The sequence below is a fragment of the Canis lupus genome, chromosome 8 (genome assembly GCF_048164855.1).
Source record: "Canis lupus baileyi chromosome 8, mCanLup2.hap1, whole genome shotgun sequence".
Classification (NCBI taxonomy): domain Eukaryota; kingdom Metazoa; phylum Chordata; class Mammalia; order Carnivora; family Canidae; genus Canis; species Canis lupus.
Window position 1 is genome coordinate 44,989,509 of NC_132845.1, and position 26,153 is coordinate 45,015,661.

The 26,153-nt window shown below is 47.6% G+C and overlaps 1 protein-coding gene across 3 annotated transcripts in view; it reads right to left on the reverse strand.

The window, feature by feature from the left end:
• Nucleotides 1-13,443: 13,443 nt before the first annotated feature.
• The window catches only part of GRIN2A (glutamate ionotropic receptor NMDA type subunit 2A), a 546,601-nt gene continuing 533,891 nt past the window's right edge, over nucleotides 13,444-26,153 (reverse strand). For 2 of the 3 annotated variants that reach the window (XM_072835762.1, XM_072835761.1), the window contains exon 14: nucleotides 13,444-24,709. In XM_072835762.1, coding sequence (XP_072691863.1) covers nucleotides 22,910-24,709 — 1,800 coding nt within the window. In that variant the 3' untranslated portion in view covers nucleotides 13,444-22,909. The remainder of the gene's footprint in view (nucleotides 24,710-26,153) is intronic. The other variant, XR_012035468.1, reaches the window with a different exon arrangement.

Consider the following 26,153-nt stretch of genomic DNA (forward strand, 5'->3'; position numbering starts at 1 on the left):
CCAGGGAGGCCAAGGGCTGTCTGACTCAGGCTAAGTCACTCCATGCCTTCAAGGTCCTTGATGGAGGCTGGCTTGCATTCTAAGGGACAAAGAACTAGATTCAGGGGGGGGGTCAACATAGAAGCAGAGAGAACCCAGCTGTTGCAGCGGAGGTCATGGTGGACGTGGTCGGAGGGAGGAGAGCAGGACGGGGCTGTGTGGTGGGTATGGGTGAGGCTGGGAGGGAATGCTGTGCTCTCTGTTGTGATCGCGGAGGCTGGAGGCACCGGCTGGCCTCTGCAGCAGGAAGGCTGTAGGATGAGTAACCGGACTTTGGGGAATGAGCTCAGGATTTCAGTTTGGGGAGTGTCAACTCTAAGATTATTGTTGGAAAGCCAAGTGGAAATGTCAGGTAGGCAGATGAAAATTGCCAGCCTGAAGCTCTCTGGGGAGGTCTAGACCAGAAATAGGAGTTTGAGAGTCGTCAGCCTATGGCGCGTGGCGAATGCCATGAGAGGGCCTCACAGACGGAGTCCGTGCAGAGAAGGAGACAGACCTTCATCTGTAGTTCAACACACACACCTGCTGTGAACAATGAACTTGGGGACACGGCTATTTGAATCCTGCCTCTGCCCTAACTTACAATTGTTGGAACTTTGGGCAAGTTATCCCACCTCTCGGACCCCATTTTTCCATAAAAGAGGAGAAGGTCTTCCGGGGGGTCAGAGATGATACGCCAGTGCTCCCCGGGCACGTGACCAGGGCACCGCAAATGAGAGTTGGTACGGGTTGCCCTAGACCCCCTCCCCAAACACCCCTCCCACATCCCCAGCCTTGCAGCTCCTTGGTTCACACCACACTTGCTCCTAATCTCATTCCAAACCTCCAGCAGCAAAAGGCAGACCATTGATAACTCTCTGTGGGGTTCCCAAGATTTCAGATATCCCTCCAATTTCCCTGCCTCTGAGTAATATCTGCCTCATCTGAGCAATCTCCAAACTTCTCATGTGGAAAAAGAATAGACTTTGGGGATGAGCCACTTTTGAAGCTGCATGCTAATAAGTGGCGTTCTTATTGTTATTATATTTGCTTTCAAATCAGCAAGAATTCTGATTAGATTGTGTGGATGGGGGACAATATTAGCCAGTGGTGTGAAGAAAATAAAAGCTATTCTTAGCAAATCTCTCTTGATTAGACCCTGCTGCTCATTGGGTAGTGGATAGTGTCAGTAGATGATCTGGAGAGGTGCTGGTGGGGAAGCTGAGGGGATGGTGAGGGTGGATATCTGAGTGTGGACCGGGGTGTGGCCTTCTGCAGGGCCACCTTCCCTCAGCAGTTGCTTCCAGGCCGGGACCCGCACCAGGCGCATCAGTTTTATTTTTTTATGTATTTTTAAAGATTTTATTTATTTATTTGAGAGTGAGCGAGCACGAGTGGGGGCAGGTGCAGAGACAGAGGGAAAAGCAGACTCCCCGCTGAGCAAGGAACCTGTTGTGGGGTTCCATCCCAGGACCCTGAGATCCTGGCCTGAGCTAAAGGCAGACGCCTAAATGACCGAGCCACCACCCAGGCACTGCCACCAGGCACATCTTCAATATCAATCGTGAGGCCGAGAGAGGACAATGAAGGGTTCAGGCTGGGGTCCACCCAGGATGGGTTCGATTGCAGTCTTTTCCAGTTGCTGTGACCTTGGCCAGGATACAAATCACCCAAGGTTTCTATGTCCTCTTCTGTATCACGGGAGACATGATGCCACCTGCCTTGTAGCTTTGTTGTGAGGATTAAAGGGGACAATTGTGGTAAATACTCAGGACTTTAGTAGGGGTTGGTGACTGCTCCATAAATGTTCCTTTTTATCATCTCATTATTTAGGATGGGTGCCAATATCATGTCACACAAACACACACCCCTGCCCCCGGCCCATCATCTCTTTGCTCAACTCACCCACAATGAAGCTCAAAGAGGTTAAGGACTGATCTGGAGATCTGGAGAAGATCCAAAGGGACGGTGTCTGATCTAAGATTTGAATCTGAGTCTTCCCTGACCGGGTCCGGCAGCCTTTCCACTACACCCATAACCGGAATATGTGCCAGAAAACCAGTGATGCGCCACCGTGGTGACCCGTAACTGACAGATGGTGGTGCTCTTGAGTGTGTGCAATCTGCCCAAAGACGGGCCTGTCATACTCAACACACACAATCTGCAAATACCAATTGAGCTCCCAGAAGTGCCGCCAGCTGGGCCAGACGCCAAGGGAGTCAACGTGTGTGTGTGTGTGTGTGTGTGTGTGTGTTGGGGAGGGTGGTGTGGAAGGTGATGCGAATCTCTGTCCTCCCACACTGTGTCCCTGACTCCCCGACCTAGCTGGAGGGCTCAGAGACAGCTTTCTTGAATAATTATAATAGTCATCACTTAATAATAATTATTAATGCATTTATCACATTACTATATGCCACTCTCTGGGTTTTCTTGTCCTGCTTTACCTATTATGCTCACAGCAGCCCTGTCGCATATCGCTACTGTGAGGCCCATTTTTAGAGATGATGGGGAATGCCTGGGTGGCTCAGTTGGTGAAGCGTCTGCCTTGGGCTCAGGTCATGATCCCGGGGTCCTGGGATTGAGCCCCGCATTGGGCCCCCTGCTCAGAGGGGGAGTCTGCTGCTCCTTCTGCCCCTCCCCTTGCTTGTGCTCTCTCTCTGTCTCTCAAATAAATAAATAAAATTTTTAAAAAGGAGAGATGAGGAAAGTGAGACCCAGAAAGGTTCAGTGAATTATTTGCTCCAGGTCCCAAGACTGGCAAATGGCAGAGTGGGTCCAGGTGGCTGGCTCTGAGTCTGTGTCCTTAGCTGGGTGGAGGTGTGCAGGATGTGGAGGCACTAAGCAGGAAGGAGGGGAAGCAGAGGACGGCAAGCATGGACCCCTCCATAGTGGGGGGTGCAGACTGCCCAGGCCTGGGTGAGCTGGAGCTCATGAAGATAGGGGAGCCGTGGGACAGCAGGGGTCACTGCTGACAGGGGCACGGGTGGACCATGAAGCCCCGCAGGCCAGGTTAGGGGCTTTGGTCTCTAACCTAAGAACTGTGGGTGTTCATGCAGGATTTGCATTTTCCAGAGTTCACTGTGACTGCTTCATGAAGTACAGGTTGAGGAAGTAGCAGAAGCAGCAGCAGGGAGACCAGTGTTGAGAGAATCTCGTCCTTTTCCAGGGTCTGGTGACAGAGGCCCCGACTGCAGGGTGACCGCAGGGCCGCAGAAAAGGTGACACATGAAAACCCAGTGGGGGGTGACACAAACAGGGCTTGTGGGTAACTGGAGCTGTGGGTAGGAGCCCTGGATCAAGGGCATGGCGAGCGGGTCACCAAAGCCAACACTGGGAAGGAAGACGGAAATGGTTGTCAACAGTCTGTGATCTAAAAAGACCCAGTAGGTTCTAGTGTAACTGAAATAAGTATAAATTCTTAGAATCATACCCTAAGGGGTGCCTTGGTGGCTCAGTCAGTGAAGCGTCTGCCTTTGGCTCAGTTCATGATCCTAGGGTCCTGGGATTGAGTCCTGAGTCAGGCTCCCTACTCAGCACAGAGTCTGCTTCTCCCTCTCCCTCTTTAATTTCTCACTCTCTCTTCTTGTTCTTTCTCTCAAGTAAATAAAATCTTAAAGAAAAAAAAAAAAGAACGAGGCCCTAAATGTGCACCATTCAAGGAGGTGATGGGGACGTCATTTCTCATCAGAGCACATGGTGGGAAAGGCTTTGGGCACTGAATTAGCTGGAGATGGTGAATCGTGTGCACAACACAACCACCAAAAGAATCCCATTGTCTCAGGTTGTCCCGCCTGCAGGAGGGGACACGTACCCTTTTCTGAGATGATCAGAAGACACAGTGAGCGTGACACACAATCCTGCATGGCATGCATTCAAGGAACCATCACACCCCAAGTGTTGGGACAGCATCCAGGATGCTGACAGGGAAACACATCCCCTCTTAGTCCGACCATTTATTCCATATCAAGCATTTGTGAGGCTCTTCATACATGTGGGCCCTAATTCTCTGAATCTTGTACTATGTTATTGCTGTTGACAAGGGGACAATGGGAGCTCAGATATTAAAGTGACTTATCAAAGCTGGGGCATCTCTTAAGAGACAAAGGAGAAACTGTAATTTGGGATCGCCTGGTTCAAATGTTTATGCTTTTTCTAGTATACTGTTTACAGTGGAAGGATGTTTAGCCTTGAAAATAAAGACTTGGTATTTATTTTGTGATACTTGCCCGAGGTTCCTCCTCTGTAAAATCGAGATGATGAGAATACCTAGCTTGTGGGATTATTTTAGGAGTAAATGACATAATGCTCATAAAACACCCAGTCTTGTGTCTGACACCTAATCCTTTAGAAACGTGAGTTCTTATTACCATTATTATTATTGGTGGCACAGTTGTCATTGTTGTTGAAAGGAAATTGAACTTATTTTAGGTGAGTCCAGAAGATGAAGGCAAAAAATGAAGGTAGATGTTACGGAGAAGTTGGTACGTCTCAGTGGGGGGCAGGCAAGTCTTTCAAATGGGTAGAGCCAACCCACAGTGCAAGGAACAGCCTCAGAAAGGGGTGAGCTCCCCGTCCCAGGAGCTGCCCAAACCTCGGCTAGACAGCCACTCACAGCAATGACAAATGACAGATGTGCTCATCAGATTGAGTTATAGAACCTCCAGGGGCCCCTTAAACCGAAAATCTGATTCTACCCTCCCCCTGCTCTGAAGTGCCAATTTTATTGTGACGTCGAGTAAATCTAGGGCACCTGTACCAAAAATAGCCTCAGAGTAAGGCAGAAGGAGGGGTTGGGCTTGTGTACGTCACCTTCCCTTTGACTCCCTCCTCCTATATGTCACAAGGCCAGACGGGAGGCGGGAATTGACCAGACAGTCCTTTTGCCCCATCCTCTGACATCCCGCAGCGCCTCACCTTGGGCAGGTGCCAGTCACTCCATCTGGCCCTGGGAGATCCAGTGTGGTGGCGGCTCCTAAGGGGCAGGCGCCCTACCTCTGACTGAGGCGTCTGCCCCAGGGACTCTTGGCCTGCCCTCTCTAAGGTCCTGATTCCGAACATCAAGAAGCCATCACTCTAAAAGGAGGCCAGGCTTTTGCTCTTAAGACTTTAGGACTAATTCACCCTTAGGACTTCTTTGAGGCCTCACCTGGAGGATTCATTGATGTTAAGCAAAGCGAGGGCTCCTTGAAGCTAAAGGTTATATTTATTCCTCTTTGTAGGCCTCGCAGTTTAGTCTGGGGTCTTGCACATCATACATGCTCGGTGAACATATGTGAATGCACGTATGCAGTGATGAGCAAACGCTGAAACAGTGGGATCTAGTCATCTGACAAATACGGCTCTACTGTCTTCTAGTTCAGCTCGGTGTTGACAAGTGGAGGGGTGCAAGTTAATGCAAGTATTAGTGGGTGGCTACAGGTTCAGGCAACATCTCTAGGTGAGGAAGAGTTCCAAACTTGGGGAGTACAACTGATATTTACATTTCTATGGGCAGGGCTGGGACGGATGCAAGATCCACTCCCATGCAGCAAAGACCAGGAACAGAGCAAGGATTGAACCACCATGAATAAAGTCAGGTCAGATATACTTGACTCTTCTCCCATACTTGGCTCTCTCTGCCTTGATAGTGTGTCAACATATGGAAACAAATTCTTTGATATGCCTCATCGCAAAAAAGTGAGGCTTGATTCCCTCTTTTTGAATGTGGGTTGGGCGTAGTAACTTGCTTCTGTAGTGTAGGCTATGGTGCAAGAGCTGGGTGTCCACTTCTGAGGCTGTATTACAGAAGGCAGGGCAGCCTTACCCCCCCTTCCCACCCCATCACTAGCCCCTCCTGGACCAGAGGATTTCACATCATGAGCACACTCAAGCAGCCTGCAGAGAGGCCCCTGGAGTAAGGAAAGGAGGTCTCCTGTGGTGGGTACATGAGTGAGCCTGGGGGTGCAATCTCCAGCCCCAGGCGAGCCTTCAGATGACCGGAGCCCTCCTTACCATCTTGACTACAGCCTCGTAAGAAAGCCTGATTTAAAACCACCCAGCCAAGCTGCTTTCAGATTCCTGACCCACTTTAAGGTAGTATGTGCCACTACTTGTTTGTACCCACTACATTTGGGGACAGTTGGTTTGGTAGAAATAGATACCGAATGCTGTTCTCTTTGCCATGCTTGGTGCCACATGTTGTGTCAGCCAAGACCCAATCAGATAAGGAGCACAGGAGATGGATTTGTTACAGGGACCTGAGCTTGTGTGGTTCTGGGGGCTGATTAAGGAGTGTCTGTGAGGTTTCTGTCCTCAGCTCTAATGCTGAAGTCTGAATTCTGCAGGAAAGGCCTCAAGGAGGGGAGGCTGATGTAAAGGGGGAGGGAAGGGAAGGGCAAGAGCAGTATGAAACCCATCAGCATGAGCCTGGGACCCTTGCCTTTGCCATGGAGCTCAACACCCACCTGGCTCCAGAGTCAGAGAAGCAAAGGGAGACCCAGGGGGTGGTGGAGCAGTTGCAGGGCAGCTGTGACCCACCCCAAAGAGGTGAGTAGCAGATGAGCAGCATGTAGGCATGACCCTGACCTTCCAAGTATAAATGTGATGACATCTCTCCCTCTCCATATCAACTTCTCTTTCTCTCACGGCCTATCCTGACTGGGGGGGGGGGGCAAGGGGTGGGTGGGCGGAGGCCCAGTGCAAATCCAACCCACTCTTCCAAGTGGTGTTATCCACATCCTTGGCTTTAATTATGATCTGTATCTTAGTGGCTTCCGAATTACCTCCATCCTTCCCCTGTGCCTCGTATTGGTCACTATCTTTTTGTCAAATGCTTTATTGAGGTATGATCGACCTGGAAAGAGCTTTACATATTTAATGTGTACAGCTTGATGAGTTTGGGGATCAGCACACGCATGTGAAACCATCACCACCATCAAGATCATGACATATCTGTGGCCTCCCAAAGTTTCCTCCTGCTTCCTTCTTCTGCCTCTGCTTCCTTTTCTTCTTCTTTTCCTTCTTATCATTGTAAGAATATTTAACATAAGATCTATCCTCCTACAGGTGGCTGGGTGACTCAGCCGGTTGAGTGTCCTACTCCTGATTTCAGCTCAGGTCATGATCTCAGGGTCATGAGATTGAGTCCTGCATTGGGCTCTGTGCTCAGTGGGGAGCCTGCTTGAGATTCTCTCTCTCTCCCGGTCCCTCTGATCCTCCCCGCCTGCTCACACACACACTTTCTCCAAACAAACACACACACACACACACACACACACACACACACACACACACACTATCCTTCTAGAAAATTTAAAGTATGTAATCAGTGTTTTTAGCTATAGGCCCCATATAGTATAGTAAATATCCAGAACTTATTGACCTTGCATAAATTAGACTTCATATCCTCTGATGAGCATCTCCCCATTTCCCTGTCCTTAACCCCCATGCCCCTGGCAGTCACCATTCTACTCTCTGCTTCTATGGCTTTGACTGTTTTAGATTCCACATATGAGTGAGATCACACAATATTTGTCTTTCTGTCTCTGGCTTATTTCACTCAGCAAACGTCATCCAGGCCCATCCATGTTATTGTCGCACATGGTAAGATTTCCTTCTTTTTGAAGGCCAAGTAATATTTGATTGTATGAGCATGCACCGCATGTTCTTTACCCATTCACCCACTGTTGGACACTTACGTTGCATCCAGGTCTTGGCTGATGTGAACAATGCCGTGCAGAAGATTGGTGAGCAGATATCTATCTCTCCAAGGTAGTGATTTCCTTTTTTTTCTTTGGATCTATACCCAGGAGTGGGATTGCTGGATCAGGTGGCAGCTCTATTTTTGACTTCTGAGGAACTTCCTACTGCTTTCCATAGTGGCTGCACCAGTTTGCATCTCTACCAACAATGTAGAGGAGACCCTTTGCTCCATCTGCCCACCAGTGAGTACCTCTCATCTTTTAATACTTGACATCCTGACAGGTGTGATGTGATCGCTCATTGTGGCTTTGATTGGTATTTCCCAGAAGAAGATTGATGGGGAGCATCTTTCCAAACCTACCTGTCGAGTCCCACAGGCCATTATCTTTAAGGGGACCCTACCAACAGGGGAGGGTAAACATGTAAAGGGACACGTGACACACTCCATTGGAGAAATGTGTGCACAGAAAGGCAGGGGTGCCCTGAAGACAGTGCCACTAAGTCTGGGGGAACAGAGAAAGGGCTCATGCAGGTGATGTGTGAGCCAGGATTTAAAGGCTATCCATGTGCTTGCCGGATGGTTACAGGTTATTTATGAAGAGGAAATAGTATTCGAGGACCCACTGGAGAGGTTCCGGAGGTTTGTTTTGGCTGGATCTGCATGTGCGTGCAAGGAAGCAGTGGGAGACGAGGTTGGGGGGTCAGTGTCTGCAAAAGCAGACCAGGAGCCTCCTTGCCAGACACGTCACGGGTTTTCGTCTTCGCTTCTGGGCAATGGGGAGTGATCAGAAGAGTTTCAGTTGGGGATGACATGGTCGGAATTTTATTTTAGAGCAATTACTGTGGCAGACAGATGGAGAAAACTCAAAGGTGGGTCTGGATTGGAGGCAGGGAGACTGTCACTAGACCATCACCATCAGTCATGAGAGAGAAGGTCAGAGACAGAAGGCAGGACGTGGGGACGGAGGGCAGGGGACAGCTGGGTTGCAGAGACCAGGAGCATTAACCAGAGTAGGGGAGGGACAAGAGGACAAGGGAGGAAGGTCAGGACTTGGATCTAGTGGCTGGGGACTGATGCTGCTCCTCTGCTCTCACCCGGGGAGACTCTAAAGGGGAGAAGCAGGTGTTGGCCACAGCAGGAGGAGGATGCATTTCACTTGGAATGTGTTAGGTTTGGAGGGCCTTCAGGATATCTGGGAGGCAGCCAAAAGTATGTATGTGCATTATTGTTTTTACTTACCTTATCTTTGATGAATGAATGTGAGCTTCACGATCCCGAACTTTATCCCTTAAGGTCAAATGTGAAAAATGCCCCAGACCAGTTAAACACTTTCCCCATGCTGCAGGCAACACAGATGCTCATGCTTCCTCCTCTACATTGTCCTCCCCTGCAGCTTATGATGGCAGGGCTGGGGCCAGGGTAGCGGGGGGTGGCGGGGGGAAATGTAGAATGGGCTTTGTGGGTAGTGGATTCAGAATGCCCTGGATTGCAAAGCCTCTTGTGTGTGTCATTTACACTGAAATAGGCTCGTGGTGCCACAGTTTGTATTCTGAGGACCTTTAAAGATCTTTAAGTCCAAAGAACATGCTATGGTTCCATGAGCCGGACTGGACCCTGGCTTCTTTATATTACTCTGAGCATACAAGGGAGGCCACAGAGAATCACCTCCTTGAGCCACAGCATCATAATTTACAAGGGGAAATCCATTGTGTTCGGTGAAAGGGGAGACAGTGTGGTATCTGAGTGCCCATGGACAGGGGCTGGCCCCTCTTCTCTCTCTCTTTCTCTCTCTCACTGCACATCCCTATTCCTCAGCTCTTGTTCACATGAAAGGCCCCAAGCAATCAAAAGTACCAGCAGCAGTGAGCACATCTGATGCCGATTGTTCCTGGGCCCCCGCCTCTGACACAGTGACCAGGGTTTCTTATCTGCTCAGGAAGGAATGGGAGAGAAGGAGGCTGTCCTTCAGATGGCAGGGCCGCCTGCAGCCCCGCTGAGTTAAGAACAAGGCAGCTGCTGCTTCTTCCCGGGAGAGGCCCGGGAAAGAAAGGGGAACTCTGGCATGTCAGCAGGGGTTGGGACATGGGGGAGACTTGGACTCTTCTTCAAGAGAAAATAAGGAATTTCAAATGGAAAGTCACAGCACGGTCTGTTCCCGACGTCTGCCAGCATGCTCGCTGGATGGAGCTTCTTGCCAAACCAGCGTGTGTACGCCTTTGTATCAACATCCCCAGAAATTTTAGCACCTTGGGGCTTCCAGAAGCAAAAGTGGGGACCTCTTTTCTATCTGCCTTGGGGTGAAGGCTTTGCACACTGAGCCCTGGAGCTTACAGCACCCTGGAACGTTCAAGAACAAAGCTGGTGGCCACTTTTCTCTCTGTTCCCTGAGAAGAAAGGCATGATCCATGACCTCTGATTCATGGGTCATTTTTCCCTCCAGGGAAAGATACTCCTTGTCCCCAGTAGAGCTGGGGCCAGGTGGCATAGACTTCCAGCCACTTCATAAGGAAGCTGTTTTTCCTTGGACATGCCCTGAGCACAACTTTTAAGTTCTAGAACTAAAAAAAAAAAAAGTACAAAAGGGAGTTATCTTTTGCAAGGTATGGTTAGTAGTGTTTCTGCACATGCCTATGAGGAGAACAAGCTGGAGCTAGATGCTCACTTCAGAGATATGAATAAGAGGACCGTGTGAAGAAGCAGAGGAGGAGGGGACTGGCCAGAGGTCACGTGGCGAGGCTGTGGCCAAGGACCCAGACCTCCTGGCTCCTCTCTCAGCTCCTTGTTTACTGAAAAATATTTATCGAGCATTTATAGTGTATAAGGCATTAGGCACACAGGCAGTTCCTGTCCGCCCTCCACCAGAATCTACATGACAGTAAGCACAGAAGTAGAGATGAAAGATCACAGAGTGTGGAGTCCAGCTGACAGGTGCTCACCCCTGACCCCGGCGACACAGCTGCCCGGGTCACCCCAACTCTCTGAGCCTTGGTTTCCAAATATGTAAAATGGGGATTATAATCCCCACTGCAAAGGAGTGCTCTCAAGATTTAAAAAGGGTTCTTTACAAAGTCGGGTTGGTTTAATGACCTTGGGCAAGTTTCCTCAGCACTTTTGGAAAAGAAGGTAAATGACCCCCAAACTCCATGTATAGGAGAGGACTACAGGATCTTCCAAAGAGAGATCTTTCTGGTCCTCTGAACTATAGCAAATTTGACTGGTAAATGAGAGCTTTGCCCTCCCGCAGGACAGTCTGTTAATTAAGTTTGGTCTGCTGTCTGGTCATCTGACTTCAGCCAGCAGAATCTTGGGGTGGAAAAGAAAGAACCGAGCCATTCTGGAAAGCCACATCACTGGCAGAAGCCAGTGTCCCAAGTTCCAAGTATAAATCGCTTTCTAATTAGGAAATAATTATGCCCCCAAATGGGGCTACATGGATGTGAAGGCATCTCACAAATTGCCGATTAGTTTCATAGCAGTGATGGTATTTAGTGCCACTTCAGTTCATGGAAAAATGTGTTGGAAATGGCCCATCTTCAGCTGCTCAAAAAAAGTGAGAAAAGGTCAGGGATGAGAAGCCCAGAAGAGGGGGGATGAGGTAAGAGGACAGGGAAATGTCTGCCTTCTTTTTTTTTTTTTTTTTTTTTTTTTTTGGGAGTGTGCAGTCATGTCAGAGTGTAGGGCACAGAGTTATTACAGTGGGAAAGAATTTTGACTTTATTCTCGTTGTAATGGAAAGGTAGTGCAGCCTCAAGAGCAGGTGAGGGATAGGATCAGATACCTTTAAAAGATTACCCTGCTCCTGCTGGAGAATGGCCACATGTGGAGGGTTGGAGAGCTATTATAGTCATACACGTGGGAGGTGATGGAGCGGAGGGATGGTGGTAGAAGGGCTGAGAAGCAGTGGCTCCTGAGTGGATTTTAAAGATGATACAGACTGAGCTGGCCAAGGGGGTGGATGTGATGGGGAGAGAGGGATGAAGGGCAACCAGCAGGTGTTCGGTCTGAGAACCCAGGTCCATAGCTATGCCACTTCCTGCAATGGGAACACTGGGGAGGTCAGATATCTGCTGGGAGGACTGGTCCTGAGGACTTTTCAAGGCATTTTGGAATGTGAATGGCTGTAACATCTCTAGGCGATGATGTCGGTAACATCTCTAGAAACTATAGATATGGATATAGGAGTTGAGAGTGTATGGAGGTGGTTGGGCCCAGATATAAAACTTTGGGGGTAATTGGTGGCATTTAAAGTCAAAGGATTGGGTGAGATATGGTAAATAAGGTAGAGAGTGAGGGAAACCAAGAGCAGGTCCCGAGGCCCTCCATCAGTCTGCCCCCCTGACCCCCACAGCCATCCCCTCACCCACCAGCCATCCACTCTTCCAACTAGCTGTCCCTCCATCCACCCAACAGTACTGAGGAAATGCCTTCTTTGAGTCCGATGCTGGTTGCTGGCATTCAGAGGTGAACAGTTATATACCCCTTGTCCTGGAAAAGCTCACAGATAGGGAGAGATAGCACACTTCACAAATATGGCAAACCTTGTGAGTGATTTGATAGACGCTTGTACATGGGGCTGGATTGTGGAGAAGTCACCTGTTAACTCTGCAGCAGGGGAGAGTTCAGAAAGGCTAAGGAGAGGTTTCGTTGAAGATACACCTCAGAGGGGGGTGACCAGTGTCCCAGGAAGATAGAGGAAGATAGATGCGGGAAGGGAGCTCATGGTGTCTCTGTGGAGGAGGAGGGTCACGAAGACCTTTGATGCAGAAGTAGTGTGAGGTACTCGGTAAGAAGGGGCCTGCCGGCGACCGGAGGCTTTGTGTGCTGGGCTCTGGAATCCAGGTTTTTCCTGTGGGCCACTGTTTTAAGCTGAAAAGGGGCAGTGGATGTGGCTGCATTTGGGTTTTAGGAATATGGCTTGATCTAGGGAAGAGAGGGGTCAGATCAAAATCCAATCTGGATTCCAGAAGGAGAGATTTTATGGAGGCAACTTATTTCAAGGGGGAGACGGGACTATTAAAATAGGGGGATAGGCAGTAAGAGGTTTTCTTCCACAGGGAGGAGGAAATGAAAGCAGAACAGGGGTTGAGAAGTGAGGTGAAGGGGGATGGCATGGGTGGACAGATCAGAGGATGTGGGGTCACCCTGGTCCCAGGGGAAGGGTGTGTGTTGACACAGGTCGACCATGTGCGGGGGCCTGGGAGGAGAGACACTTAACCATCACTTGGTTGACAAGCATATGGTTCCATCGAATGGTGGGGATATGAAGTTCAGCTAATCATTTGTGGGCAAAGACCTGGAGGGTCTGTGTCTGGCCATGACCTGAGGGTTGCCTGCGGGTCATATCAAAGTCAAATGGACTTTGAGGCAGTTCTTCGCAGTAAGCTGTTCCCTGGAATTCAGAAAGGAGGGGAGGTCTTTGACCACCACTTTTTTTTTTTTCTTTTTTGCAGAACCAGGAGTCACAGAAGCTTGGTGAAGTTCAGCATTATCAGAGTCAAAGCTGCAAGCACAGGAACTGCACAGGAAGATGATAACCAGGTAAGGGACAGTGGCAAAGCTTGCTGCTAAAATCTGGAAGCCGAGCCGTGGCTTCTTTGCGGCGTCATGCTTCCATCTACACTCCTATACTGGACAGAGAGGGAAATTAAGGTCGTTGCCCTTTGTACAAATACTAAGCCTGCCTGAAACGTTAATGGTGCCCACCATGGCAGCGCCAAGGACAATAAAGACCACAACTCCATGTCTCGTTTTCATATCAATCGGCAGAAATTATTTTTATTAGAAAAATGAGATTTTCCTGTATTTACATTTTTACACCATTGGACTGGGCACTTTTGTTGCCTTGGGAGTTATGTACATATCAGTTTGCACACACATTTCAAACCCCATTCCTTAAAACAGTTGATAACACGTTGAACGAAAAGAAAAGACATACTACAAGAAGACGACCATAGTATATACTTCCTCTATCATAGAAAGGTGTTAAGCAAACGTGTAATTTTGTAGCTATGCTTGGAAATATTGAATACAGTTATCAGCACTTCCTCATGCAGTGGATTAAAACATGACAGGTATAAACTGCCGTGATTGGTAAGTGAATGTCTATTCCCAAATGAGAACCACCGAGTAGAGCATACAGCTTGCATGGGGCTCCACCATACAAGAGATCAAGCCAGTTCTGACGTGGGTTTTGGACTGTGTTTGAGTATCACTGTGAATGGGAACCCTCTGCATATGGAGTTTGATCCTGCCCATGTTGGGTTAAGGATGGACTCGGACATGGGTCTTCAAAGCTGCTTTAATCCATGACTTCCTGTGGGCAATGACCAGCTTGTGTATTATGTATGCAACAGGTCTCATAACGTGACTCAAGGATATGAAGGGTTACCCTCTTTTTTTTCTGTCTGAGAAGGCCACTGTTTGTGACTTATCTGTTTCTTATTCAAACCACCAGTGAGACTCACCTAATTCTTTCTGAATATTCAGCTTGAAATATATATACTATACATAGACACATACGCACAAACATTCTATTGTGATCAACTACAGTGAAGTCTACTGACTAAATAATTTGGCAAGTATATGCTTTTAAGTTGGCTTTAGCAGGGGAATGAACAAGATTAAGATTTGGAGCTCCAGAACAACCGGTAATGAAATCTTTGGAGAACTTCAGGCTTGGAAGGCATCTGAGCCACAGCTAGCCACATAATTAGTGGTATCGAGTAGTTTCCTGACTTTTCTATGAAAATGTTATCCTTGACCTTATCTCTGACTTGGGGGAAAAATAGGCAATTGGCATCCTTTCCTAGTGAAAAACATGGGGAACGTGAATGTTACAAGTGCCCCTTTCATCTTTGCAAATCCACTAGAATTTTCAAAGATGATCACCTGAATTTGACCCAAAATAGTCTGAATCTTCAATTTCTCAACTGGAGCATTTCCTTAGCGGCCATGGCTTCAGAGCTGTGTCTACAAACCTAATAAACTTAAGAGTTTTTTTTTTTTTTAAATAAAATGGGTTTTAAAAAGTCAATACTGCTCATTTATTTGAGTTAGCTAAACTGAGAATAGAAATAATTCAATAGGTCTTAGATGTAATGTAATGTTAAAACCTCAGTTGAATTCGAAAGGCTATGATTATTTTTCATGGAGAAAACTGACAATGTTTTTATATTTCTGGACCTTCACTATTTGCTCAGCTATCAATAGTCTTTGATTTGAGCCCTTTAAAAGCTTAAAACAGCAAAATGTCAGATCAATGAGAAGCATTTAAAATGGCAAAGACAAACTTATGTTTGCTGGAGAACAATTAACCTTATTAATTTAAAAGGCAGCTGTGGTATTGGCTACGTGTTACGTTAATATTCTTTTGAAGGCTCATCTTAAATCCTTCCCAAAGGTGTGGGAGAGAATTAACTGGAGGAGGTTATGACCCAGGGCTATGGCTAATGAGGAATGTTCTAGACTTGCAGAGATGCAAACTTATCGTTTCATGGACCTGGTACCTAAGAAGGATATATGAGTGATAATTTCAGTTTCGTTTTGTTTGTCTCTGCATACTGCTGACACCTTACTTGAGGAAGTTAATCTGAGAAACGAGTCCATTGGAAACAGTTTGGTTCTGGCTCCCTGGAGAGCTATGTGCTTTGAAATCCAGCCCCAGGGAAGAAAGCCTACTGGCCAGATGGTTCTTTTGAGTGGTCCAGTTTCTCCACAGCTCAACAGCCCTGGGAGGATGTTCTCGTTCACTTGCAGACCCAATGATGGGATCTCAAAATAGGTATCAAATAATGATAACTATTTTTTGGCTTATGAGACTTTTTACTGCCAGCTTGAAAGATGTCAACAGCTAAAGAATTTCTCGGGGACAATGACAACGGTGCTTGGTTAGATTAACTGACCCTCCAGAAGGACTGGATCACAGAACCTCCCAGAAAAACATCCCTTCGAGTCCCAGTTCAGTTTCCTCACCTATGAAATGGACCTAATGTGGCCCCAGTTCACAGAAAACAGAAATGCCTGGCAGGAGGAGTGTGGCTTAGGACACATGAGCAGTGCAAGAAAGGCATGCACAGGCTCAGTGTCGCTGCCTCCCCAACGCATAACGCATGCCACCATTTTGGACTCGTAGAAAGCCTAATGGAAACATTCCAATTTAGTGCTCTTGAGTGAGGCAAACTGAATGAGCACTCAGTGGTTCAGCAGTTATCTTGGTGCCAGTGATGACCTAGCAGGGACGGTCACTTGCAAATACCATGACCTTTCTGAAAATGGGCCACACTGTTTAGGAGAGCTTTGATTGGGGGGGGGGGTAGCAGAGGGAAGTGTGTGTGCCCACACACATGGGAGGGTCTACTACTTTGCAAATGTTTAATGGAATTAACCCTGATATCTACTGAGAAAAAGAAGAGAGATTTGGAAGGGGATAGTTAAAATTAGGCACATGCTAAGTAGACAAAATAACTCCCCAGGAACCAAACAAGTGAATGCAGAGTGCAAGCAGATGGGGAGAGACACAAACGGCATTCAAGTGTCAGAAGGGATGGGAACAGAGGTGAGATCCCCTGGAGTTCTCGATACACCCCAAACCAGACGACGAGGGGTGGGACACTAACAAACCTCCTCTCAACAGAGGCTGAAGCGCAAGAGAGAGCCCAGGGGACCTCAAAACAGCCTACCTCTCTTTCCAACTTTTATTCTGACCTCCCTGGGGGAGGTCAGGCACTTTGAGAATTCACCCAATGTTAGGGATTTATTAGCAAACTCCTGCTGCTGATGAGGCTGAGACCAACCTGAGCCTCAGTTTCCTTATCTATAAAATAGGAGCAACTGTACTTCTATCCTATGGTTATTTGGAGGATTTCAGTCTAGGATATGCCTGGAATCAGTCTACACTCAATGTGGATGCATCTTGATACTTCCAAACTCATGTGCTGACCCAAGGCATATACGTGGGATAAGCAGAGTATCTCACATTCTGGCAAGGCACGGGATAGGACGGACAGAGAAAAGAAGCTCCCTCTGCACCTTGCCATTTTCCCGAAACACATCTTGACTCCTTTCACCATCTCTATGCCCCATTTTGTCTCTAGGGAACCTGATACGCTCTCTTTTGTCAGCCAGACAGTAGGCACTTGGGACTCAAAGAGGATTTCCCCCCACTCCCTTCCCTGATACATTTATACCCTGAACAATCAAAGGTATTCTTCATAAGACAAAAATAAAAATCAAACAAAAAAGCTTTCAGGAAATAGGCTTTTTACATCGCGGTCTGTTTTCTAATCCCTTGGAGGATTTCTTTCAACCTCTTCTTGAAGCCCATGCCATAATGCAGGGCTGGAAGGAGGCAGGATCTGGCAAGGGCTGGAGAACCCAGTGGAACCACAAATGCAGAAGGGCAAGTCTGGTCACCTGTTTGGATGCTCCTGGGTTTCCCAGATACTGTCTTTGAATAATCAAGGTTCAAGAACCAAGGATATCTCTCCAGGAGCACCAACTATATTCTCCAGAGTTACGTACGGCTTTAGGGAAGGATGGGTTGTTGGATTGTTTGGTCATGGAACCAGATTTTCATTTCCTGGTAAGAACTTGATTTCTCATTTCTAGTTTTTACACACAGTCTGTGTTTGTGTTTCAAGGACCCTTAGTTGTCTTTAGTGTTAGGGAGCACAATTTCTAGACCGTAAGCTGCTTATGGGAAGAGACTATATTTTCTGTCCCCTTTGCATCTCCCAACCTCAAATTGGCCTTAAAAGGAGAGTAGATACTCAGTCAAGTGCTATCAGCTGATCAGTGTCCTTTGTTCATCCTTGGCTCGAGAGAACTAGAACTCTATTATCTCAATGATCACCACCAGCTTTCATCTTTGGTTTGAGGTTTTAAACTATATCCCTTGTTGGCTCTTCCCAGGGAATTAGGTCCCTGAGAAAAGTTTTCTCTTCTCCAGGATTCTGAGGCAGGGAGTACTGGGGAGCTTAAGAGAAAACCAAATCCAAAGGGGGATGTATGGGTCTGTATAAGGCAAGAGGCAAAGAAAGCAGGGGCAATTCTACGATGTTCTCTGGCTCTTATCCCAGAGGTACCTGGAGAGCACTTTTGAGAGAAACCTAGAACTGAGTCAGCCTGGCAAAGGGAACCAGGCGAGGAATTAATTGGATCATGCATGAAGGTCTTGGTTTCTAGACCTGGCTCTGATATTGTCAATCCAACGATCCCATAGCGATTCTGTCCCTTTGGGAGCCCAATCTCCTAGTTTTCTCATCTCCCTTCCCCCAGATCTTGGTGTAGTTCTGTAAGTTCTATTTTTCTAAGACCCTTCTGGACAGGCACCTTTAGCTGATGCCATATCGAGAGTACTTCCAGGCACAGAACAAGTGGGCATGGAGAAGAGGATAAGGAATTGAAACAGAGACTGTGCCCTTTGGTGGGTTTACAGAAATCACCCACGTGTCCATATCAGCATTGTCTTCAGAAGTTAATGTGAGCAGAACATGGGCCACACCCTTAACCCCAGATGTCTTTTTTTGAAAAGAGGCCAAGAACACCAGCACCCAAATCCCACTTGGGCCCTGCCATTCTCCCTCCCTAGAACTGAGATTATTATTTAAAAACAAAAACAAAACAAAAAGAAAAAAGAAAAAAAAAACCAATAGCGCCCTCTCTTCCTAATTATCAGCCCATTGATAATCAGAATGGGTTTTCCACATGGTAATAAGCATCATCATGACTTAATTTTTAACATAAACTTTACATTATATACAATTTTATTTGGATAATACACTTTACGTGTCAGTGGTAGAAATCAGGCATGTATAGTATGTACATGTGTACACGAGCATTGGTATTCACAGGATTAAGTGCATTTTCTCTCCTCCGATGTGTATCAGGTGGCAAGCTGCCCTCATTGCTACGACTAGATGTGAACACAGTACGATGTGTAGGGGTTGAATGGAAAAGCACAACCACGCGTTGGTGTAGACCCCACCAACCCTCTCATTCAGCACTTCCGACCCTGTTGGCCAAAAGAAAACGGGGCATCCAGAAGGTCTAATTTTGTCTCAAATGAAAATACTGCTTTTGCATTGAAAACCACCTTCACGTGGAATCCTTAACTCCTGTTAAACACCAACCAATGAGTTTTGTTCCCACATACTCATTTTTTTCTCCCCCTAGAACTCCCAATTCTGTCCACTATAGCCGCGATTCGTACAAACAGTTTCTGCTTCAGAAACAATTCATGTGCCCTCTGCAAGGATTCACAAGCCACATCTACGCACAAGGAAACAGTATGGGGATGTGCCTGAAGTTAACGAATATATTCAGCTCTTCTGAAAGATACTTAGGTTTCTCAAATTAGTATTTATTTAGGTCTTAAACTGTATGGGATTTCAGTGCAAGGTATTTATTTATATGACAACTGATTATTAGAGCTGCACTTTTTAGGTTTAAAGGAGATAAATTTTTAATCACCATTTAATTAACATCAACCTTTACCACCCCCCTTTTTCATTAGCAATTCTATTTGCAAAGAATTCAGGGCATTTGTCATTTCCTGAGAAGGACGTAGAATATTAAATACACATTGGCAGACATATCAAATAGAATAAACAATGCGGGACTATATGGCTGCTATGGATCTTTTGACTAATTAACTGCCTTGGCGAGAATCCCATTTAAGTGAAACTATTTCATTTGTAAACAAGGTATAATTTTCTTGTTTCTCCCTTGAAAATAACTGTGAGTCGATGTGACTGATTTTGCGGCACTGGGTGAATTTTAATGGTTCTCTCAGAGCAGCTGAATATGAAAACTTCTCAGGCTCTCTGCAATGGGGAAGAGAAACCAGGTATAGGCCACAAGACATCTGGTCATGGTGCTGGCTGCAGTTTCGAAGTAAGATTCGCAGAGGGCGGAGGAGGAGTGGGGAGGTTATAATCCTGCACCTCTCAGGAAAGCAAGCCACACTGGCAGAAAAAGAGACCCATTAGGGACTTGTCTTCTCAGAGCATTGAAGCCAGGAGTGGCCTGGGACCTGCAGGGGTAAGGACAATGAAGCTTATTTTCTGGGGGCTCCCCAAGGTTTCCAGGGTAGAATTCATCCCCTGGAAGACTCTTTTCTTACAACAGACTATTTTAAGTTGGGCCTGTGTGCACTGTTACCCGTCGACAGAAACGTGAGTGTCTGCATTTACGTGTACCTGTTGGGGCCCTCTCAAGGGGAGAAAGCCACGTAGAGTCATGGAAGTACCATTACGGATGCCAGCTCCGACTTGAGTCAGGTGAAACTCAGGCCTGGTTTTGGGTTCAGAAATTCTGACTCTTTGGCATCAACGGATCTCAGATCTCAGGCTGGGATGTCAGAGGAACCCTCTATAAGGGATCCGGAGTTGGGAGGGCTTTCTACTGATGTCTTGATATTCTTTTTCCAAAGAACAGAACTGACTTGAATCACTTTCAAATAGCTCTACATCAATATCTTTCATTTGAAAGACTGCCTGCCTGATTAATGGTCGATTTTTATATGCTTGGGATCATTACAATTGAGAGTCAATGAATTTGTGCAGGAAGAGAATTGTGTATTCATTATATATAGCATTCTAATCCTCAGTGTTTATTTAAAGAAAACAAAACACGTTGGGTTTGAAAGGAACCACATTACTGTCGGTTCTTCCCAAAGCCTAATTTTTGGTCTTTTTCTATGTGAAAAAAGCATGGGGTTAACAGAAATAATGCTGTTATTAGAAGGGCTTTTGATCTATGGAACAGTTCTGACTGTAATTTGCATTCTCCCTGGAGGTCCCTGTCTTTTGGCAGGTCCCCTGGGCTTTAAAGACATGAGAGGAAGAGAGAAAGCCTCTTTGGATTGATGACATAGCACTGTTCCATGTGCTGGGGAGATTTTTAAATTCATGTCATGTCATGACACGCCAGTCTTCTGGGGAAATGAGGTGATCCTGGCTGGGGGTGGGGACATAGGTCTGGAAAGCCATGGGAGGACAAAGGCAGGATGTTCTAAAAGACAAAATAATCAGGAGCGTGCCTAAGAGTAGATATGGGGGTGAGGCCCTTCAGTCTGGGCTTCTCTGTTGTTGGGTCTTGGGGCAGCAGAAGGGCCAACATCCAAGAAAGAAAATGCAGGGGTTGGATCCATTTGTCATCAATGTCTAGCCAGCCTCTTCTACCTGTCAACCTCAAAGATGACGAGAAGACTTTCTCACCCGTGGCCGCCTCTGCCTCCCCACCAATGATCCTGAAACTTCCTGCAGCCACTTCTCGCCATTACTGGGTGCGCTCGCCCAAAGATGGGGCCATTCGATGAATCTGAGCTCTGAGAGAATTACTCCCAACACCTGCCCCCTCAGAAGAGAACACTCCCTACAAAATAGGACATGCTATAAGTAAGAGAAACAGGGTAACGTTTCAACCTGTCACTCTGTCCGCCCACTCCAGGAACCTAGAGCAAAATGCAGAAGGAAGCCAGGAGATGACCAGGCTAGTTAGCCTCGGCTGCGTGTCGCCCAACGGACTCAGCTACACTACGAGACCTGATGGCTAGTTATCCTGGATGTCTCAGGGACCTTCAGGAATTTAAAATACACTGAATTAGAACTATATGGAAATGCTGGGCTAATACCATTTGTGGGTTTTACAATACTTAATTTTTAAACTACAATAGTCTGGTCTGTAGTGACACAACCACTACCTTTTTGTTTTTGGCACTTGGTGTGTGCCAGGCCCGTGCTAAGAGATTTCCGTGCTAAAGACTCCCCTCCTTCCTGAATGAGTATCATTCCAGATCACATAGGCACAGATCTGAGTAAAGTAAGAATGGGACAATAGGGGTGACTCGGAAATGACAAATGCTCTGAGGAATTTTTTTTTTTTTTTAACATATCCCTGTCGGTGTCAGTGAAGCAGGTTGGCTCCAATGGAGCGAACGTTTCAGAAGAGCGAAATCACTTTCGCCACTAAAGTTGATCCACAATTTGGAGGATGCTCAGAGTGGATGCATGAGTGTCTCTCATGTTTTGAAGGCTTTTGATCTGAGGAGGTTGGGGTGGAAACGAGTGTCCAACCAAATCTCACAATGCTCAGGAAGAGAGACCTAGAACCATGCTAGCCTTCAGCGGACAGATGGCATTGTTACTTCCTACAGATCATAGTACACATATGGCTGCTGGCACATGCCACCACGTTAACCCGGGGAACGGCAACACACACTTAATTAGATGCCACCATGGCTGTTTGGGGACCAAACGGGCCATGGTCACTCGGGGAGGGGAGGGGTAACAGATACTATACAACCCTGAGTCGTCACCAGAAGGGGGGAAACACAAACTTACATATACGAGAGTCTTCAGGATAAACTACAACAGCCGCTGTGTCAGAGACAGGAGATCCAGAGATCAGAGAACGGAGACACGTTCTGTGTTTGTGCAGCTCTGAAGGAGACCATCGGGGCCAAGGGTGAGAGAGTGGTCTGTGGAACGCACGAGTCGACATCCAGAGAGATCCTCGTAGCTCTCCACCTGAGGGCCCTTCTGGCCTTTTATTCCAGATGTGTCTTGGAAATGGACTATAATGAAGGTAGTAGCATAGTTACTGTGCACACGGATTGGCTATTCTTTGGGGGAGCCTGGAGTTCTGGGGTTGGGCCTGGGCAGTGATGGGAGGCATAACAGTAAAGCTGAAACGGTTACAGAGCCAAACTTCCTAATCTCTTGCACATCCATCTCGCTACAACGCAGACGCATTCGTAACTGTTCTGTGTCAGGTGTACATGCATACCATATTGCTTATTCGGAATGAGAGAGACCGTTAGGCATTTCTGATGAGGAAATCACATGGTGGACTGGTCTGAATGGAATTTGCAATATAGGAAATCATAACATCACCATGGGCATCCAACGCATTCTTATTGCCAACATACCCAGCGGGCGTGTCCAGGAGACTTGCCCTTGTGTTTGTGTTTTTGGTTAAGGACTCACCTATCTGGTATCTGCCATGCTCAGCACACACCTCACAAGATTCCTTGAGTGGAAGACTACGGCATGGAGCCATGTGCAAAAGAACCAACAAAAAAAAAAAAAAAAAAGTACCTTCCTAAATCCTCTTCCTCTTTGCAGGGCACCATCGGACATCCGACATTTACCCTCCGGAACAGTGGCCGTTACGTATGTTTCCCTATAGATAAAACATTAATGGAAGGTTTTAAACATCAGATTCAATACTAGGCATTTTCTTGTACACACGTCTATTGCTGCAGGAATTCAAAACCCTGGGGGTAGAGTACATACTGTTCTTATTCGCAGCATAAGGCATAACATGCTCTGAAATATACACATCGTTGTGGCCTCTACTGTCTCTGGAGCAGTACGATGCTGTCGACCTCAAGGACGACCGAAGGTAGCTGTCGTTCACGGCCGGGGATGGCAGCGAGTGTTTGTAAGGGTCTGAGGGACATCTCCCGATGACTAAGCGTCGGTCGTCCCCATAGCAACGGAGGAAGGGGTTATCGGAGGTGTGGTCTGGCAAAAGGGACTTGCTCCGCTTCCTGTCCTCCAGACCCTGGGGGAAGAGGGAGCTCTTGTTCCCCGAGAGTTTGCTTGAGGGGACGCTAAAGAGACTCCCGTACAGATTGCCCTCCAGGAGCCGTTCCCGGTCCTTGAGGCTTATGCTCCTGGAGGGCCGGCTAAGGTCCATCTCCCTGGGCTTGTCAACGATGTTATCGTAGGAATGCTGACGGCTGATCCTGAGCTTGTTCTTCTGGAACTGGAGGGTGCTGTTCTGCGCCCAGTCCTGCTGGTAGACCTCCTCCTGGGCGGCCGGGCTCCCGGTCTCCTGAAGCATCTGGTCTTCATCGATGTCGTAGAGGTTCCCCATCCGCAGGCAGGCGTCGCACTTGAAGGGGGACCTCACGGTGAAGTGGCCCGAGTAGGTGGGCAGGTTGGAGAGGCAGCTCCGGCAGTGCGTGGAGTTCTGCCGGTAGCGGTCGCTGCCCTCGCTGTGAGGGGAGCTCTTGTCCTTCAGGGTGAAGTGCTTGGAGTAGAATTTGTGTTTGTCGTTGTTGGGGAGCACGTCTTCATTGTGCGTGGGGTTCCTGTTCGTGGGCAGCGCCGGGTCCCCCTTGCGGAAGTTTTCGTTGGGGTCCTGGTACGGGTCTGGGAAGTCCACATTCTCGGGGAGGGCCATGTTCTCCACAAACTGGGGAGGGTCTAAGTGGAAACTGGGCTCCTTCTCACCATCGATGGTGTAGATCTTGTCCCTGGGGGAGCTCGCTTTGGTTTTCAGATAGGAGCGCTCAACCTCGCTGCAGTCCTTGGGGTATTTGGAGGCCGCCGACCTTTTGAAGTTGTCCTTGGTCTTGTGGTTCTTACTGTTGTCGGGCTCCCTGTGGCATGTGGCCCGACTTGAAGTTTCCGAAATGTCTGAGTGGGCCACCTCCTCCGGAAGGTACCGAGGACTCTTCAGGGAGTGGGTCCTGTTCTCTGCTGCAACCTCATCCCTCTGGGAGACTGGGTTCTGGCTCAGTGAATCCTGGCGGAGCGACTCCATGGATTTCTTCCAAAGCTGCCGGGGCCTGGAGTTCGCCTTGGACTCTGTGCTCACGGCCACCTCCACTGTGTTCGGGTTGGACTCGTTGAGAGTAAGAGGGTGCTGTCCCTGGAACACGTAGTTATTGAGATTGTCCTTGTGCCTGTTGGCCACGAACGTTTGCAGCTCATTCATGTTGTCCCCAAACATGTTGTCCTTCCCCTGAAAGGATCTGTTGTCTGAATATATCAAATTCCCTTTCTCGGAAACCATGTCCATGATGAGGGAACCTCTTTGGATGAAATCAGCAGCCCTTTTGGGGGAATCCATTCTGGAGGAGTTCACGTTGGACACGTCGGAGATGTTTTTGGCTGACCGAAGGAGTTTCAACATGTTGCTCTGTGATCCGGTCAGGTTGAAGTCTGGAGACTTCTTCTTCTCCTCGATGTGCACTCCATGAATGCAGCTGTAAATACCCTGTGGGAAGGAAAATGAGACATAATCAGCAGTAGCAGGAGCACGAAACCACCACACACTTGGTCTTTACCTGCGAAGGTGAGAGGTGTTCTTCTTGGAGGAGCCTTGGAAGGATCTTAAAGTCCAATCTGAATCCCGGGAATGTTCCTGAAATCTATGAGACCACAGTTGCCAGGCTTCTTTCGTCTCTCTGGCTCAAGATTATTACTTTTGTGGATGGTCATATATGTTGGGTTTGAGAAAGGGAATCAACTAATGCTTATGTATCTATAAAGGTCACAGTGCCCCCGAGTTGGCACGTAAGGAGATTGAGTTGATCCCTGGTTCACTAGCTCATCTTTTGCCAGAGTTTCCCAGGGTCATCTCTAGAGTCTGGATACCAGACTCAGCTATTAAACTGGGCTTAAAAGGACCACCAGTTATTAATTCTTCAGGGGAAATGGCACCTACCCACATACTGAAGCTATTGGTAAAGGCATGAGACCCAAGCAGGTCAACCAGAAATCCCTTTCTGGGTGCTTCAATGCTGGGCATAAAAATCCATGGAAGATCAATCAGCCATTTTGGGGAAGGAAAGCTGTAGAAGCTGGGCTAGAAGGAGCAGATGCAGGGGACTAGTCTTGCCACCATGTGGGATGTTAGCCTGAGAGTGAAACCATCATAGAAAGGAGCGGAGCACAGGGGATAGTTTGGACAACACTTGGGCCTTTTCACATATGCCACTTAATCTATTCTGTGTGTGTGTGTGTGTGTGTGTGTGTGTGTGTGTGTGTGTGTTCCACATGGTCAGAGTTGGGTGTTAGCCACTAGGAACAGTGAAGACTCCTGAGGACATAGGAATGAAGCACTAAAATTCATCCAGGGACGGAGTGACTTCAGGACTTCTGGGTGGCTCAGACATGATGGGTCTCTTGTTTTCCACTGCGCCTTGTTCCTTTCTTAAAAATAGCTGTTTACTCTGACTTCAAAGTAACTCGTGCTTCGTGGCACAACATAGGCAGGGCGGCTTCAGGGACATTGTGATTTATGTTCCCCTTCCCCACTGCTACCCCCAGATGGTGGCAGCCGGACATAATGGGGACAGTCTGAACAGGACTCCTGGGTCTGGGCTGGTCTCCCTAAGACTGACAGGGAACCAGCCCAAGAAGGGGTCTGGAAAGCAAACGTGGTGGCTGCTGCTGACCAGGGCATAAACCAGGAGATGCGTCATTTCAAGGAAATATAAGATGAAGCCAAAAGAGTCCTATTCCAACCTTTGGGGCCTCAGTTTCTCCATATCCACAGGATGGGTGTGATTACATCAAACTCACAGGTGTCGTAAGGATTAGAGAGGATGGAGGAAAGCTATCTGGCCCTGCCCTTATTCACACATGACATAATTCATTGTGGGGTTGTGGTCTTGCCTTTGTGGGAAGGTAGGTTCTCAGCTTGGGAATTGCCTGTG